The 19,241-nt window shown below is 44.9% G+C and overlaps 1 protein-coding gene across 1 annotated transcript; it reads right to left on the minus strand.

Moving 5' to 3' along the window:
• Window positions 1–1,738: 1,738 nt before the first annotated feature.
• On the minus strand, window positions 1,739–18,766 carry sh2d4ba (SH2 domain containing 4Ba). The gene is made up of 15 exons (XM_036989897.1): window positions 18,338–18,766; window positions 17,941–18,093; window positions 17,546–17,693; window positions 10,011–10,149; window positions 9,426–9,732; window positions 8,803–8,930; window positions 6,969–7,189; window positions 5,895–5,946; window positions 5,652–5,682; window positions 5,288–5,569; window positions 4,989–5,157; window positions 4,161–4,409; window positions 3,680–3,730; window positions 3,461–3,595; window positions 1,739–1,831 (listed from the first exon to the last, which is right to left on the minus strand). The coding sequence occupies exons 1-15, from the start codon at window positions 18,514–18,516 to the stop codon at window positions 1,739–1,741; spliced, it is 2,337 nt and encodes a 778-aa protein (XP_036845792.1). The 5' UTR covers window positions 18,517–18,766.
• Window positions 18,767–19,241: the final 475 nt, after the last annotated feature.

Below are 19,241 nucleotides of genomic sequence, written 5' to 3' on the forward strand. Positions count from 1 at the left end.
TGAAAGTAATTTATCACATGAAAGAACAGATCTGTGTAATTTGCTGGTGACTGTCGCTTGCCAATTTCTGTTTCTGACAGTTTGTGTTTTGTGTCATTTCTGCAGAATGTGCTGTGTAAAAACAACGGCCACAATAGTACAGGAAGGACAGTCCAAACAATTTAGAGCAGTCTGGCAGTAACTCCATATACAGCTATTGCCTACCTGGAAAAGGTGTTGCCTGATAGGAAAACAAAATCCCTCTATATTAGACAAGGCGTTTTATTGTTTTTGGGGCAAAGTAGTAGGAACAATTCCATCTTTGATCCCTCCCTTTGATGCCCACGGGAACTTTTTTCTCTGTTTTCCACAGGTTGATGAGTGACAGACTGAAGTTGATATTCAGTGTAGCTTTGTGTGTCTGTGGCTGATTGTTTAGAGCAGCCAGTAAGTAGACTGACCACCTAGCTCACTGATTAATGCTGGACCTACTGCTGAGAAACTGACACCTAAAGCTGGACAAAGGCTGCCTGCCACACAACAATCTCTCCTGCTGCGTTACTACAGCAGCCTATCTATACTAGCCAGGAAAATGCTGTGTCCCAGTGTTGTGGAAACCTGAGCTTATAATTGACTGTGTGTGTTTGCGGGGTGGGTTGGAGTGTGTGTTGATTATGTTAACTGGGGGGTGGCGGCATTAGCATAGTGCTGTTTCGTATAGGCTGTTCTAACTGCCGAATGATTCTGGCCGTTGGAAAAGAAGAGCTCTGGTTACCCACTCGGGTCCAGTGAGGCTATCACTTGCATGGAAAAAGCTGTCAGTGCTTCGACAGCACTAGTCTTGTATCATGAACAGGAGGGCAGTTGCTCCATTCATTTTAAAGATGGGTGGACCTCAAGGAATTATGAATACTTCTTTCTTATAGTACCTTTAACTGGGAGGAGGATGTGCATTCATTCGGTATATGTAATTTCTATGTCAGTGATTTCTATGCAAATTCTCTCCTTCAACTGCATTATTGGCCAGGAACAAAGCCCAATCAGGATGACAACAGATTCCCAATAGGAATGAGTGCATAAAAACAAGTCCTCTATGACTCCACTTTGAAGCTTTAGTACTCCCTAAAAGCATAACATCTGAGACAACCTTTGTTTAATCTGAATGTGTTTTGTGTCTCAAGTGGGGAAGTAGCTCTTTCTCTCTTATCATAAGTTTGCATAAGCACAAAGTGAGAATCTTTGTTTTCAACAAGAAATAGTGTCAATAGGAGTATTTGACAGATGCAAGACACTTTGAACAATCCACCTCTGTTCCTTGTTGCCTCTGGTGTCTGGGTTTCTGTCTGCTTACCCGCGTACACAAGTCTGCTCTTTCCCTAAGAGCTTGATCTTGTCCTGAATTGCACTGTTGCTCAACATTTGTGTAACTTCTCAGTTAGAAACAATGTATATCCCAATGGCTCACTCTTCTCTCGTGTTAGACAGTTTCCAAACAGCTTGTAGCAGCAATTTGTTTACCAATAATTCCCCACTGCAACACCTAGTGGCGAGGCGCATGCAAGATGCTACAGGGGGAACGGATGTCTGTAGACAGTCCTGTGGAATGGTTAGAGTCTGAAGACATGGCGCCATGCCTGGAGAAAGACGGCTCACTCGGTGTGAAGTGTGAATCCAGGTGGGGGCGGTCAAAGTAACATTGCAGGGAGCAGAAAGGGGTTCATAGTGACCTGACAGGGTGTGTGGGGGGGGGGGGGGGGGGTCATTGGAAGAGCCCCCCATAGTCCGTGGCTGAGACTGTACATTTACATGCCTCCTGCAGAAGCTCTCCTCCTGATGTGGTGATCACCTCCTCCTAGAGACAGACAGACATCATCAGAACAAACCCTACAGCAGTGTTACTCATTATTTTTTGTAAGGTGGCCACTTTGGGTTGAGACAATCATTCAGAGGGCCGCACAGATCTTTCATTTGTTGTACTTTTTCTTCCATTATCATCAATTGAGAGCAAATTCAGAGCAATAGAGCACATGCAATTGATTTGATGTACAGGCCTATGAGTCCCTTCTTATTCCCTAACATGTTTAGGGCACTGTCAGTGCACACATATGCCCGATTTGACCAGTCAACATTATTATCAGCAACAAATGTAACAAGGGCTTTCAGAATATCCTCTCCTCGTGTTTGCCTTGAAGGGACAGTAATCATAAAAGTTCCTATCCGAACTACTCGTTTTGAGGGAAACGGACCTAAACACATACATCAGCGCTTTCGTCAAGCGCAATACTAAAACACAGCGCCACGGATGTCAGTCATCAATTGCTTGCCGATGTCTTTTATGCGTCTTGTTATGGTCGAGTCTGAGAGTTGCAGTCCCTTAATTTGCTTTAAAATATCTTCCTTGTTTGTAAAATCAGCATACAATATTTCGGCTGCGAGCCAAAAAACATTATTTGACAATCTCTGAGTCTGTGAAGGTCCTGTTTCTTGCGAGTATCCAAGCAATCTCATATGTTGCCTCTGCAACAGTGCAAGAACTGTCCATAATTTGTTGTTGTCCCTTGAGCTGTCCTTGCGCTATTTTGTTGTTTCTGTGGTTGCTTTGTGGCGGATATGTTTTGTCAAAGGGGGCATGGTGTGACTGAAAATGTTGCTCTAAATTTGCTCGTTTAAAACAATTGACTGCCTTCTGGCAAATAAGACAAAGTGGGCTAGTCCCATTATGCAGTACAAAAGTTTTTTTTTTTTTCAGAAGTTTTTTTTTTTTTACATATAATCGATCCATGTCGACCAGACTGCAAAATTAGCTAGTAGCAAACTGACATGTGTCGGTCGCTGAAGCTGAGCAGTTTCGTTATATTTCGGCCTTTCTGTTCAACAGCTGCGCTATACTGCCATCTATCTGCCGTACAGGGACAACTATATATATGGTTCTGGCCTTCATTTAAGTGGTTCTGGCCTGCATTAAACACCTTGAATTGAAATTGCATCATTACTACGCATTATGTATGGAAAATGGAAAATAGAAATATCACCGCAAGCCACAAATGAAGGGCTCAGCAATGAGTACCACTGCCCTACAGTCATTACATGACTGTCTCATGTCTGTGCTATACATTTTTATCAACAGCTGTTGTTTGTCTGTTGGTGTTTACTGCTTGCATATTACGTATCTACAGTGCATTCGGAAAATATTCTGACCCCTAGACTTTTTTCCACATTTTGCTACGTTACAGCCTTATTCTAAAATGGATAAAAAATATATATTCTCATCAATCAAAACACAATACCCCATAATGACAAAGCTAAAACAGGTTTTTATACATTTTTGCAAATTTATTAAAAATTTAAAACAGAAATACCTTATTTACATAATTATTCAGACCCTTTGCTATTAGACTCGAAATTGAGCTCAGGTGCATCCTGTTTCCATTGATCATCCTTGAGATTGTGGCAGACCAGGGGGTTGGGTCAAAATGTTTACACAGATCAGACACGGACAGAGTAGGATTAGATCCTGCTCGATGACCTTCCGCAGCATTTGTTTGAGCATTTTATTGAACCGCTCGACGAGCCCCTCCGTCTGCGGGTGGAAGACAGAGGTCCGGATCTGCTTGATCTGCAGGAGAGCACACAAATCTTTCATTAGGCGGGACATAAACTCAGTACCTTGGTCTGTCAGGATCTCGTTTGGGATTCCCACCCGGCTAAAGAGGTGGAACAGCTCCAGGGTGATTGCCTTGGATACCTCCGCCTGTAGGGGAATGGCCTCGGGATACCGGGTGGCATAGTCCACTATTACCAGGATGTACTGGTGTCCTCATGCTGTTTTTACCAGGGGTCCCACTATGTCCATGGCGATTCATTTAAAGGGCACCCCGATGATCGGTAGGGTGACCAGTGGGTTTCAGAAGTGTGCCTTTGGGGCAGTCATTTGACTCTCCGGGCAGCTGCGACAGTAATCTTCCACGGTCCTCCTCATCCCGGGCCAGTGGAACCGGGCGGCAATCCGTTCCCAGGTCTTCTCCATTCCCAGGTGCGCCCCCAACAGGTGGGTGTGGGACAAGAAGAACGGTTCCCACGTACCGTTGGGGCAGCAACAATATCTCTCGAAGTTCCCCCTGTTGGCGCGACACCTGATACAAAAGGTTATTCTTGATTTGGAAATGGGGCCAGTCACTCACCCCTGGAAGTAGCTGTCCATCCACTGCTATCACTTGGACTGCGGCGGCTTTCAAGTTAGGATCCTCCCACTGGGCCGTGCCGAATTGTCGCCTCAGTTGGCCCCCAAGGGGTATCTTGACTGGCCCCTCGAAATCGAGGAGGGGGAGGCTGGGCTCTTCCTCCCGTGGTTCCCCAGGGGGGTCAGGTTCCAGCCCCCCCCTCCAACTCTGGACCCGTAGATGCAGGTTGATTAACCGTTTGCTCCCAGTCTGCACAGGTGATGGGGTGTCCTCACTCTCGTCCTTGGACGGCTCGTACCGTCTTCCTCAGCTCGTGCCCCTACAGGGCCACGAACAGCGGACAATCTCGTCCCACTAGGAGAGGTATCGGCAACTCTGGTGCTGCACCCACCATCATCTGGCAGTTCCCTTGTGGCGTCACGATGTCACAATACGTCACGATACGGTTGGATACCGCTTTGTGTCCCCGTGAACCCAGGAAATGGACATCTCCATACCATGTTTGGTATCCTGGTCCAGCAGGCTCGTGTTATGAGGGTAACCATACATCAGGAGTTGCCGTGTCCATCAACCTTCACCGGGACCATGGGTGCAGTTGATTCATGGTGTGCCCAACAGGAGGTGACGTAGTTTCCTGCGTGACCCACCTCGCCTCCGTGGCTTGCTGATGGCATCGACTCCTCTCGAGTCGGGTAATTCCAGGCAGTGTGCCCCCGGGCGCCACATTCAAAACACCTCCTTTGGTCTCCATCTACCTGGTCATCGGTGGCGGGTCGACCCTATCCCAGCCGTCACTCCACGGGTTTGCGGTCCCTTGGCCCTGCTGACTGTTGGTTCAGGGTACACAGCATTGGGGCTGTCCTTCTGACTCCCCGAACGGGTCGCCGACTCGGCCTGGCTCCCACTCAGCCCTCCAAGGTCTGGGGCGCGCCTAGACTCGCTGCCCTCTTCATGTCGTGGGGTAGTGCCCGGAGGAAGCGATCCAGGAACACTTTGTCTAGGACGGAGAGGGTGGATACGTCGGTTAGGCTGGTGACGCGCAGTGGGTCGCTCATCTGGGCTCGGGGGGATGCGTCGGCTATGAACCTCCATTCGTGAGTAGTTGAGCCCGATGGGCCAGGCTGTACCCGTAGCGGCTGAGTATCTCCTGTTTGAGTCCGTCGTAGTTAGCCGCCTGTTCATCGTTCAGGTCCCAATACGCCTTTTGGGCATTCCCAGATAGGAACGGGGCCAGCAGACTGGTCCACTTCTGCCTTTGCCATCCTTCCCATAGTGCTGTCCGTTCAAACGTACAGAGGTAGGTTTTGATGTCGTCATCTTCTGTTAGCTCCTCCTCGTAGCTTCCAGTTTTCCTCAATGAGGTGGACTTTTTGTAGCTGCTGTTCCTCCAGCGTTCGTTCTTGAACCGCCTGTTGGGCTTGTTGGGCCCGGAGGAACTGAGCTATCAACTCGTCCATGCTGATGCTGCATAAAGGTCAACCCTGATCTGACCACATTATCAGAATGACCACAGTCTCCACCACTTGTGGCAGACCAGGGGGTTGGGTCAAAAGGTTTACACAGATCAGACACGGGCAGAGTAGGATTAGCTCAGTTTCAAAGGTTGTTTATCAAAATAAAAGTCCAAAGAAAAGAATAGGTATCCCCCAAGATACCCTCTCCGGGATACTGTCTTCTGGCCTCCAGGTCTTGCTGTATCCTGTGGGGATCAAAAACTGAACTCCCTCCTGTTACCTCTGGTGCCGTCCCCAACTATACGGGAGTCCTTTCCTCGCCCAGGAATTGTCTGTGGAGCACCAAGACAGGATTGTGTTGAGACACAGATCTGGAGAAGGGTACCAAAACATGTCTGCAGCATTGAAGGTCCCCAAGAACACAGTGGCCTCCATCATTCTAAAATGGAGGAAGTTTGGAACCACCAAGACTCTTCCTAGAGCTGGCTGGCCAAACTGAGCAATCGGGGGAGAAGGGCCTTTGTCAGGGAGGTAATTGCTGCCAAAGGTGCGTAAACAAAGTACTGACTATGGGGTCTGAATACTTCAGTAATATTTCAGTTTTTAGATTTTTTTGTAAATTTGCAAAAATTGCTAAACCTGTTTTTGCTTTGTTATTATGGGGTATTGTGTGTAGATTGAGGGGGGGAAACAATTTAATCAATTTTAGAATAAGGCTGTAACGTAACAAAATGTGGAAAAGGTCAAGGGGTCTGAATACTTTCCGAATGCACTGTATATAGTAACAGAATGGTTTAATGTTCCGTTTTTACAGATTCAATGTGATGATCTGTGGTGAATCATATTCAAACTGTTGGTCAGTATGCTCTATCTGATCAGTATACAGTGACTCCATGTTATACTCTATGTGTGTGTAATGCCAAAGAGACATGCAAATTCCTGAAGACCAACGTGCACCCTTTTCACATTAGCATATAACTAATGTCACAGATAAACAGTTCACACATTCAGTTCTGTCAGCCTCCGCATCTGAGAATATGTTTCCATGGTAAGTAAGTCAGTGTTATTGAAGATAACGCAGTTCAGCCGTGCTTGTGATTGGTTGCTAAAATAGTTAATGTGATATGAAAAGATCACAGATGTATATCATGGAGCATTTGATTAGACTTACTCCCAGATGTTTGCTGGCTGTCACTTTGATGTTGAGTTACTAAGTAACCATTTAATCTGATTTCCACATGGAGTCTCTATGCTGACACTGACATTACTGATGTATATAGGATGCTATGTGTCTGACCCAACCCCTGCAGTTCACTGTGTGAAACCCTGTACATACTGTAAACTGCCTGCCTACCTTGTGGAAGTCGATGAGGTCAGCCAAGGTGGCGTGGCGGTTCTGGTCCACACCCAGGAAGCTGTAGTAGTCTCCTGATGCGTCGATCAGGAAGTGTTTGAAGACGTCGGCCGTGCGATAGGACAGCGTGTAGCCCCAGATCCTGTCACTCACCCTCACCAGGAAGGAGCCCTCTGCTGTGTTCATCAGCAGGGTCTCTGACTCCTGTCTGGAAATCAGACCTGGGGAGGGGAGCGGGTCTGAGTGGTTAAATCAGACCTTAGGTCAGGAGGAGGGAGAGTCTGACAGTAGTTAAATTAGATCTGAGGAGGAGGGAGAGTCTGACAGTAGTTAAATCCAAAGCAAAGAGAAGCCCAAGGTCCTTGCACAATATTCTTGAATTTTGCCCTAAATGATTAAAGGAAAAATCCACCTGAAACTACACATTCCTATAATCAGGGTTGGGTAGGTTACGGTCTAAATGTAATCCGTTAGTTACTAGTTACCTATAAAAAAAATTTTCATCAGTAACGTAACTTTTGGTTTACCCAAACTCAGTAACGTAATCTTGATTACATTCAGTTACTTTTAGATTACTTTCCCTTTGAGGCATTAGTAGAAGACAAACATGTATGTAACCAATTGAACAACATCTATTGCAGGATAAATCAATGTTAAAGTTTACATAGCTGGCCATATATGGATGTTAAATTTACTTTATGGCTTCTTTCAACCCATCGCTTTCTACTACATATAATACGATTAAATTATGGATTTACATTTAAAACCAAAGTTTATCAGAATTCCAGTCATTCCAATAAATGTTATACTTGATCTTCAAGAATAGGATTTGGAAATATGGAAGTATAGATTAGCCAAATTGTTTACTTGAGCATAAACCTAAAACTAAGGACTTATTAGCCAGCCCTACACTGTTTATGATTTTGTTGTCATAGAGGACTTATTGGGCTCATTGATTAATTGATTTCTCAAGTTAGGAATATCGCAAATAAATGATCAATGGCTCATTCGAGACAAGATCTCCCACGTTATGACATCAGACAGTATTGAAATCTGACCTGTATGATAGACGTTTTCGCAATCTAAAAGTAATCTTCCTATTAACTTCCCGTGTAGTGAGAGCAATGCCACGTCATTTTCACAATGCCACGTCATACCGGCTGTATGTCTGCCTGCGTAAATGGAAAGAGTTCAGATACACATGAAAACATAGTTGACCCCGGGAATCGATAGAACCTTGCTCGGAGATGCAGAAATACTAAAAACGTTTAAAATGCGTGAATATTTCCTTTTAATGTTGTGTAACGTTGTTACTGACAAAAGTAATCTCAGTGACAGAGAGATGATGACAGTTTTCTGAATGCATGATCTGGGAAAACGGTATTAAACTGGCATCTTTTCAATATAAAGAGTGGGTTTGGGTGTGCTCACATTGTTTAGATGCCTGATACCCTGTCTCTGCATGATAGCATGAAGTGCATGTTGCACCCCTCTTTCCAGTGGAGTGTGCCACTCATAGGCCCATTCATCTGGGCTTTTGTCACTTAACCAGGAGCTACACACTGTGACCTATTATGGAGAGAGTTAGGGCTTAGGGCCACTCGCCAGTAATTAGTCTAGGGTGGCCTATTTATTATTGAAGAGCCTCATCCCTCCAGCCACACACCCTAGCATGCACGAACAGACTAAAACTTCCCTTCAATGCTCAATTCCTGAGAATACTTTTTAGTTAGATAGTTTGCATGTGGCGATGGTAGTGAAGAAAAGTAGATTGGTGCAAGAGGGGAAGCTTGGAGGGATCCACGATTGATCAAGATAACAACTCAGCACTGACCGTGGAACCAGGGGGCGATGGTGGTGCTGTTGCGCTCATAGCCAGCCTGTTTGGGCATCTGCTCTTCTTTGAACCACAGCAAAACACACTCTTTGGAGCTGGGCCGGGGGGCTCTCACCCAGGCAGGACTGGAGAAGACAGAGAAGGGAAGCAAGACATAAACACATCATATATCATAATAAGCATTTAAGACATATTATAGCACAGATTGCCCTAAGCTTTTTAATGCTGCCATGATAAAGGTGCATAATGCTTTAGATGAGTTCCAGGCACAAAAAAGCATGGCGGGCCTATCGGGTCTGCTTCTGTGTATCACTCAATATACAGTATTTTTTATATATTTGTTCTACTTTAACACTCTATGCATCTGATCTGTATATTGATTGGTTCTTGCATAGTAATTATGCTATATCTATCCCTATACATATTCATGAGTAGTAGGCGTGGTGTATTAGCCGTGGTATATTGGCCATACACCACAAACCCCAGAGGTGCCTTATTGCTATTATAAACTGGTTATCAACGTAATTAGAGCAGCCAATCAGCATTCAGGGCTCAAACAACCCAGTTTCTAACTATCCTTATACGCATTCATGAGTAGTAGGCTAGCGCTATATCTGTACCTGTCCATCAGTGGCTGTGTAACAATGGTGCTGTGCCTTTGGCTCTGTCTACGGCGGTACAGTGGAGGAGTAGCAGGCTGGAGGCCGGGGCGGTGGGTGGTGGAGGAGGAGGACTCTAGCACGTTGCTGTATCTCCTGAAGGGGGCTGCTGTTGGTTCGTTCCCCACCACTGGGCCCTGCTGGAACAGCCCACTGAGCCCTGCCACACGGCCCTTCTCTATAGCCCGCAGGGACTGGCGCTTGTACTCATCCCGTGCCCGCCTTGCTTTTCTCTGCATCTCCTGGTCAGCCATCTTAGAGCGCCGCACTGGAAGGGGCGAAATGGAGGAGAGAGAGGATTTGAAAAGGAAGTGACTTTGCATTGGACTTTCATTCTCAGATGTGTCCTGTAGTTCCACGAGAGAGCTTAACTGTACAAGTTTGAGAATAAACAACAGAAGTTTTGGAGTTGATATTTAGGGAGGGACAGGTGAATACAAGAGGATGATGTAAAAGGAGTAAAAATGAGGGGTGTAGAATTGAAGGAGGTGATCACTGGAAAGGAAAACAGTTGTAGACAGAAAAGGCAGGGAAGACTTGACTTACGTTGCTCCTCCCATTCCTTGTCATCCTTCTCACTCCTTCTCTGTTCCTGCTCTAGGGAGATATACAGCTCCCTCGCTCTCTTCTCCTCTGCACGTTTTATCTCCTCCTCACCTTGCTGTCTCTCCTCCTCCTCTCGTTTCTGTCGGAGAAGAAATGTGTGAGGAATGGGAAACAAAAGACTGGCGGGCGTACACACCACACATCCACGTACGCACACCCACACCCACACACACACACACACACACACTGCAGAGTTATTTGCATATCATTTTGTAATAAGACACATCAGTAATAATTGTCCTGAGCCCGCTTAAGACAAAGTTAACCGTAAGAACCTTTGTAGGAGAATTGTTAAATCTGTAAGCTGTTTCCCAAAACCATCTTTACTAAAGTTGCACTTGAAAACACTCGTTATTTACCGACTGCCTCAGACCACTCTTAGACCAGTAGGTGAGTCGTTAGGTCGTTTTTGGCCGCCGATAACATCAGAACCAAGTTGACCACAAATAGAAAGTTGCCAATGTCTTTGCAATTGTTACAAACAAGCGAATGAATAAATGATGCTTCAAATGAACACTGAGATGACTGAAACAAAAGTTAAATACAGCGGGCTACATAGTCCATATTTCAATCATATTGAGTTCTATTTAGCTAAGTGTAGGCTACAATCCATTTCATGGTATGTAACAAAATGTGCGGAATTATGGGCCAAATCTAAGATTTTGTACATTAAGCCTATTGTAAGGTAGGCTAAGAAATAAGGTAGGCTGAGCATTAGCACAAGCCGCTTCAATATTTTCACGTTTTAATGTCACGTGCACAACTACAGTATAATGTCTTTCTTGCTAGCTCAAAACCCAAGAATGTACTAATCAATATCAATGTAGCTCTAAAAATAACATAAGGTAGAACAAAAACACAAAACAAATAAAAATATGAAATAAGAACATGAGCAAGTAAGAAGCTATGTACAGGGTCAGTTCAAATACCACATTAACAATGTGCAGGGATACTGGAGTGATAGAGGTGTAGATACAGTATATAGATATATAAGGGTAAGGTAACTAGGCATCCGGATATATGATAAAAAGAGTAATAGCAGCGTAAATTATGATTATATGTGAGTTTGTGTGTGAAGGGGAAACCTAGTCAGTGGCAAAACTGAATGACTTCAACCGAAATGTGTCATCCGCATTTAACCCAACCCCTCAATCAGAGAGCTACAGGAGGCTGCTGCCTTAATCGACATCCACATCATCGGCGCCCGGGGAGCAGTTGTTGTTGTTGGTGTAACTGCCTTGCTCAAGGGCAAAACAACAGATTTTTCCACCTTGCCGGCTCGGTGATTCGATTTACTGGCTCAACGGTTACTGGCCCAACGCTCTTAACCGCTAAGCTACCGACTGCCCCCGTAGAGTAGAGTCAGAATAAATGTGTGTGCATGTTATGTGTGTGTTGGATGAGTGCAGTGTAGAGCCCTGTGAGTGTGCAAAGAGACAGTCATATTTTTCATCTCAGATAGTCTGTTAGCTGTTTAGCTGTCTTATGGCTCAGGGATAGAGCGGTGCTGTTGCCATACCAAGAAGTGATGCAGCCAGTCAAGATGCTCTCAATGGTGCCATTGTAGAACTTCTGAGGATTTGAGGGTCCATGCCAAAACTTTTCAACCTCCTGAGGGGGAAGAGGCACTGTCGTGCCTTCTTCACGACTGTGCGCATGTGAGCATGTGAGTAGACCATTTTAAGTCCTTATTGATTTGGGGACGAATAACTTGAAACTCTCAACCCGTTCCACCGCAGCCCTGTTGATGTGGATGGGAGCATGCTCGCCCTCCCGTTTCCTTTATTCCATTATCAGCTTGGTCTTACTGACGTTGAGGGAGGTTGTTGTACTGGCAACACACTGCCAGGTCACTGACCTCCTCCCTGTAGGCTGGCTCAGTGTCGCCAGTGATCAGGTCTACCACCGTCATGTCATTAGCTATCTTGATGATGGTGTTGGAGTCGTGCGCGGTCATGCAGTTGGGGTGAACAGGGAGTACAGGAGGGGACCAAGCACACACCCCTGTGGGGCCCCTGTGTTGAGGATCAGTGTGACAGAGGTGATGTTGCCTACCTTCACCACCTGGTGGCGGCCTATCAGGAAGTCCAGGATCCAGTTGCATAGGGAGGTGTTCGGTCCCAGGGTCCTAAGCTTGGTGATGAGCTTGGAGGGGACAATGGTGTTAAACAGCATTCTCACATAGGTATTCCTCTTATGGGTGGGTGAGGACATTGTGGAGTGCAATTGAGATTGCGTCATCTATGGATCTTTTGGAGCGGTATGCAAATTGGAGTGCGTGTAGGGTGTCTGGGATGATGAAGTTGATGTGTGCCATAATTAGCCTTTCAAAGCATTTCATAATTACAGATGTGAGTGCCACAGGGTGGTAGTCATTTTAAAATGAGGGGATTAAAGACTGGGACAAGGAGAGGTTGAAAATTACTGTAAATATGTCTGCCAGCTGATCTGCACATGCTCTGAGAACCTGCCCTGGAATACTGTCCGGCCCGCGGCCTTGCGAGATCACCCAGTCCTCTGGGTTGGTGGAGGCCCTCATACACGGTACGGTGTTGTTATTGTAGAAGCGTGCATAAAATGCATTGAGTTCGTCTGGAAGAGAGGCATCATTGGGCAGATCACGGCTGGGTCTTCCTGTGTAGTATGATCCCACCTTATTCCTACATAGTCCTTGTAGCGGGACTTCTTAAACATGTTCCTGTCCTCGGCTGTAGCCCCATGGTTGTATGCAAGACCCTGTATGCGGTAGCCCTGTCCTCTAGTTTAGCGCCAACCTCTGTTAATCCAGGGCTTTTTATTTATTTATTTCACCTTTATTTAACCAGGTAAGCAAATTGAGAACAAGTTCTCATTTACAATTGCGACCTGGCCAAGATAAAGCAAAGCAGTTTGACACATACAACGACACAGAGTTACACATGGAGTAAAACAAACATACAGTCAATAATACAGTATAAACAAGTCTATATATGATGTGAGCAAATGAGGTGAGATAAGGGAGGTAAAGGCAAAAAGGCCATGGTGGCAAAGTAAATACAATATAGCAAGTAAAACACTGGAATGGTAGATTTGCAATGGGAGAATGTGCAAAGTAGAAATAAAAATAATGGGGTGCAAAATAAATAAATAAATAAAATACAGTAGGGAAAGAGGTAGTTGTTTGGGCTAAATTATAGGTGGGCTATGTACAGGTGCAGTAATCTGTGAGCTGCTCTGACAGTTGGTGCTTAAAGCTAGTGAGGGAGATAAGTGTTTCCAATTTCAGAGATTTTTGTAGTTCGTTCCAGTCATTGGCAGCAGAGAACTGGAAGGAGAGGCGGCCAAAGAAAGAATTGGTTTTGGGGGTGACTAGAGAGATATACCTGCTGGAGCGTGTGCTACAGGTGGGAGATGCAATGGTGACCAGCGAGCTGAGATAAGGGGGGACTTTACCTAGCAGGGTCTTGTAGATGACATGGAGCCAGTTGGTTTGGCGGCGAGTATGAAGCGAGGGCCAGCCAACGAGAGCGTACAGTTCGCAATGGTGGGTAGTATATGGGGCTTTGGTGACAAAACGGATTGCACTGTGATAGACTGCATCCAATTTGTTGAGTAGGGTATTGGAGGCTATTTTGTAAATGACATCGCCAAAGTCGAGGATTGGTAGGATGGTCAGTTTTACAAGGGTATGTTTGGCAGCATGAGTGAAGGATGCTTTGTTGCGAAATAGGAAGCCAATTTCAGATTTAACTTTGGATTGGAGATTTTTGATATGGGTCTGGAAGGAGAGTTTACAGTCTAACCAGACACCTAAGTATTTGTAGTTGTCCACGTATTCTAAGTCAGAGCCGTCCAGAGTAGTAATGTTGGACAGGCGGGTAGGTACAGGTAGCGATCGGTTGAAGAGCATGCATTTAGTTTTACTTGTATTTAAGAGCAATTGGAGGCCACGGAAGGAGAGTTGTATGGCATTGAAGCTTGCCTGGAGGGTTGTTAACACAGTGTCCAAAGAAGGGCCAGAAGTATACAGAATGGTGTCGTCTGCGTAGAGGTGGATCAGAGACTCACCAGCAGCAAGAGCGACCTCATTGATGTATACAGAGAAGAGAGTCGGTCCAAGAATTGAACCCTGTGGCACCCCCATAGAGACTGCCAGAGGTCCGGACAGCAGACCCTCCGATTTGACACACTGAACTCTATCAGAGAAGTAGTTGGTGAACCAGGCGAGGCAATCATTTGAGAAACCAAGGCTGTTGAGTCTGCCGATGAGGATGTGGTGGTTGACTGAGTCGAAAGCCTTGGCCAGATCAATGAATTCTTATCGATGTCACGTGGGTGTTGATTGGGGAAGCAGCGAATCTTCACTGTGGGGACAACTTCACGGATGCATTTCCTTACGAAGTCGGTGACTGAGGCGGTTAGCTCGTCGACGTTATCAGCAGAGTCTCGGGACATATTCCAATCGGCAAATGTGTCCTGTAGCATAATCTCTGATTCTGATATTTACAACCATAAAGATAATAATGTATCTCCAGGAGATGATCCGTCTTCACTTTTGTATTAATGAAACCGGACCCTTATTTACACAATAAGAATCTAGTCTTGCTAACACCAACCTCTCTACGTCCTTAACGTCGCACATTAGCCAGGCTAATCGTAATGCACTAAAATCACAGATGGCGCACATGTTGTTACACATCATAAAATACACTACATGAGCAACAATACGTGTACACCTGCTCGTCGAACATTTAATTCCAAAATGATTGGCATTAATATGGAGTGTGCACCCCTTCGCTGTTTTAACAGCCTCCACTGTTCGTGGAAGGCTTTCCACTAGATGTTGGAAAAATGCTGTGGGGATTTGCTTCCATTCAACCACAAGAACATTAGTGAGATCGGGCACTGATGTTGGGTGATTAGGCCTGGCTCCAGTCAGCGTTCCAATTCATCCCACAAGTGTTCGATGGGGTTGAGGTCAATTCTCTGTGCAGGCCAGTCAAATTCTTCCACACCGATCTCGACAAACCATTTCTGTATGGACCTTGATATGTACATTGGGGCATTGCCATGCTGAAACAGGAAAGGGCCTTCCCCAAACTGTTGCCACAAAGTTGGAAGCACAGAATTGTCTAGAATGTCATTGTATTTTGTCATGTTAATATTAAGATCTCCCTTCACTGGAACTAAGGGGCCTAGCCCAAACCATGAAAAACGGCCCCAGACCATTATTCCTCCTCCACCTAACTTTACAGTTAGCACTATAAATTGGGGAAGGTCATATCTACCTTGTGGGTCTACCTTATGGGACAAGGAAATGGCGGAAATAGCTGAATCCACATTTGAAGGGGTGTCCACATACTTTTGTATATATAGTGTATGCTGAGGCAAACATTTCTGTAACCTACAATTAGCAAAATAGAACTCAATTGACTGAATAAGAAATTGATTTCAATATTATTTAAATATATATGCCTATGTAAATAGTAATAATATTTTAGTCATCTAGGTTTTCATTTGAAGCACATTTTTAAACCACGTTTGTTTGTAAAAATTACAAAGACATTGGCAACTTTGTTTTGAAGTTATCTGCAGTCACAGAGAATCCACTAAGCATCTTGATTCTATGTTAAGCACAGATCTTTTGTGTGTAAAGTGATGCAGAAGGGCAAAAAACACCTAACAATGCTCTTTTATGAGTGGTCTGAGGCAGTCGGTAAATAACAAGCGTTTTCAAGTGCAACTTTAGTAACGATGGACTCTGAGATGAAACGATGCTCATACAAAGGTTCTTATGATGATCTTGGCCTTAAGATGCTTTTGGGAAATCGGGCCCAGTATAATATTCCATACGCAAGCATTCAGCTCATCATCTGTACTGATGTGGTAATAATTTACTGAATAATTTATTCCCAGGGACAAACACATGGCATTGTGGTAATTTGAACCACTTAAGCCTTGTAATTAGTTGCATGGAGTAATTGCCATTGAGTTCTGGAGTGAAAACAGGCAGCTTTTGACCGGGACCATTGTTAGCTGTTGTGTTTTGTTCTAGCTAAAAGGATTTTCCCCCTGCTGGAGAGTGGTGATGTTTCTGACAGTTGTGATGCAGAGATAATTGGTGTTTGATACTTTGGAAAGAACATACAGTGTATAGAACCTCAGTGAACATATTCATAGTTTCAGACCACACAGGGTTCTGCTTCAATACCACGATTGGGTTTCTCAAAGAGGTCAAAGGCTACTCTGCTGTGAATGTAACCAACAGGGGTTCAAACCAGGGTTTCCAGCACAATGAACCCATCAAACAGGATAGTTAAATGGTATTTTTAGACATTGTAGTGGAAGCCAGGGTTCTGAATTGAAAACTGAATTGGTGGAAGACTAATGACCTATCTCTGCTATACATAGTCTAGTGATACGACTTTAGCGTCTTCTATATTTTATATTTTAGTCCCAGAGGTTCAGACAGGAAAATGTTTAATGACTCAGCACTTTCCTTCAGGCGAGCTCAACAGAGGGCAATGATAAACAAGCTCTTTAATATTTCACGAGTTTCTTAAGAAGGTCTCAGTCGTCCGGGTTCTACATCACCCAGGACTGCTGATGCTCCAACAGGGCTCTATGGTACAGCAGTGATCGAACGTGCAGATGTGGTGCTGCCATCCCCCACAGATTCCAGCTCCCCCTTATTTCCTCTTCTTCTTTGAAGGTATAAAGATGATTCAATTTGACTTCTGTATGTGTAATGTTTACTGTTAATTTGTATTGTTTATTTCACTTTATATATTCACTTTATATATTATCTAGCTCACTTGCTTTGGCAATGTTAACACATGTTTCCCATGCCAATAAAGCCCTTGAATTGAATTGAATTGATTCAATTTGATAAAGACCAAACCCTTTTCCATGATCAATCCTCATATACATATACGGTATCTCTACACCCACCCACGCACACGCACACACACGCACACAGGGTTGTTCTGTGCAGTGCACTCCCTGGAAAATACTTCACCCCTGCCCCACAGATCCCTCTAATAAGGCTGATTCTCCCTCTGCTAGTGTGCTTCCCAGATTGAGTATCGATCGTCCGATCCCCCTCTCTCATATTTCTCCCTCTACTGTAGAGCAGGGACTGTAGGGATGTCCTCTCTCTCTAACAGCAGTGTGGCATTGCACCATACAACTTAAAGGCTGAAATATTTAATGGGACTGTTCTGGCAAGGTAGTCCAGCAAAAAGAATGTATGCCTGAAGGCGGGCATCAACACAATCCCTGTAGATGACATTGATCACTTGGATTGTATGGGAAAAGTAATCCGACTCGCATTTCCAAATTGCAACCAAAGATCCCCATCACTCACTCACTCTCTCACACACACACACACACACACACACACACACACACACACACACACACACACACACACACACACACACACACACACACACACACACACACACACACACACACACACGTAGCCTTTGCCCTACCTTGAGAGACTCCTGGATGTGTTCCTCTTCCTGCTTGGCAGCCTTCCTGTCCTCTGTTTCTTCTTTCCACTTCCCTGCCACAAAACGGGCCTTCTCCTTCGCCATAGCATCCCGGAACTTCTCCTCGATCTCAGCCTCTTTGGTTCGCCTGAGCAAGAGGGTTGTTGAAAAACACTTTGTTGTGAAAGGAAGGGGTGAGAAACCTACCTAAAGCCCAATTTGACATGGGTTGCATCAAATATGTCTTTGGAGAGTTTAAATCTAGTTCTGGCACTATAACACACAAATCTCCCTATCTACCCATCTCATCCCTCATACAGTATAATCTCTCTGACACATTTTCCCTTGCTTCAATAACATTTACCATTTACAATGGTTTATCCTTCCCCACTCACCAGAGCTCCTTGGCCTCCTGCTGAGCCTGCCGTCTGGCTTTCTCCCCCATCAGCTCCTTGATGATGTCCTCATAAGGCTTATCCCCAGGAGCGTCGCCCATCACCCACACCCACACATCCCCATCGCAGCCCTGCAGCCACTGGATACTTCTCCTGCTGCCTGAGCGGGCACAGTGGGGATAGCATGTGTTAGCATCACCTTTGACTGTCTGTGTCTGTGACTAATAAAACCATTCCAAACACAACATCTACAGTCTCCATTTTATTTGGAATATTTTATTTAGTGAAACTTACCAGTAACAATACAAAACATCCCTATTAAAAAATTATGTAGACACAGCTAAAAGCATTTCTAAATCTACACTCCGCTTGTCAAAAAATACTCAGTAGAGTACACCCAGACTCACCCTTCTTTCCCTGGTCCTGGTTCTCCTGGTTCTCTCGGTTCTCCCTCTCATCCCAGCGCCTCACCTGCTCCTGGCGGATCTTATAGAATAGGATATGCTTCTGCTCCTCGTTGAGCTCCGCCAGCAGGTCCGGATCGATGTACATGTCCCTCAAAATCTGCTGCATCATCTTGGCAACACAAAGCTTCCAAACACCCAAGAGATCTGTTAACCAAGGTGGGGTTAGGTGAGTGTTAGGGGGCCATGAACCCCTTTTATCAGTTCACTTCATATTGAAGACAAGTGTCATTCCCTCCATCTATGTGTTCATACAGTCCTCAGAGACTCTACTGGGCTGTAGAGTTCAGATCCTTGTTCCTTTTCCCTGTTCTCTCACCATCATACTGGATCCAGCATCAGAACAAAACGCAGGTGCCATCTTCCTTCCCTCTGCTCCATGTGCTTTGAAGCGAGGGGTTTAACCTGATCTCTGGTGCGTGTGTGGGTGTGTGTGTGTGTAAGCACAGATCCCTTTACCTGATGTGCAACATGATAGTCTTTAGTGCAGGAGTGGGAAAGAATGAAACTCATGCCCATCTTCCATATACAGCCCATGGAAATGTTTCACATTAGTGTTGTTTTCTTTCTATCCTTCCTGCTATCTTATCATTCATTTATTCAGAGCTAAACAACAGGTAATTCAGTGTTATAATGAAATTATATAAACCGCCTAAAATCCAGTCAAATGCCTGATTCATGGAAGTCATTATACCATCCATGTCCACTGTAATGCACCTTTTAGATTTACAACAATCTCTTATAATGGGACTTAGTTACAGCATCTCTTCTCCCTCCCACCAGCTAAATTAACCATCCACAGTACAGTAAATAGAGCAGACATAAAGTTTACCTCTC

Source organism: Oncorhynchus mykiss, chromosome 1, assembly GCF_013265735.2.
Source record: "Oncorhynchus mykiss isolate Arlee chromosome 1, USDA_OmykA_1.1, whole genome shotgun sequence".
Classification (NCBI taxonomy): domain Eukaryota; kingdom Metazoa; phylum Chordata; class Actinopteri; order Salmoniformes; family Salmonidae; genus Oncorhynchus; species Oncorhynchus mykiss.

Excerpts from the sequence above, each read along its gene's own strand:
- sh2d4ba (XM_036989897.1), bottom strand. The coding sequence starts at position 18,516 with ATGATGCAGCAGATTTTGAGGGACATGTACATCGATCCGGACCTGCTG. Across the intron at positions 5,683-5,894 it reads AGTTGGGGACGGCACCAGAG|TGGTGGAGACTGTGGTCATT; the intron begins GTAACAGGAGGG and ends GTCTGCCACAAG. Across the intron at positions 3,731-4,160 it reads ATGGACAGCTACTTCCAGGG|GCGGAGGTATCCAAGGCAAT; the intron begins GTGAGTGACTGG and ends ATTCCCCTACAG.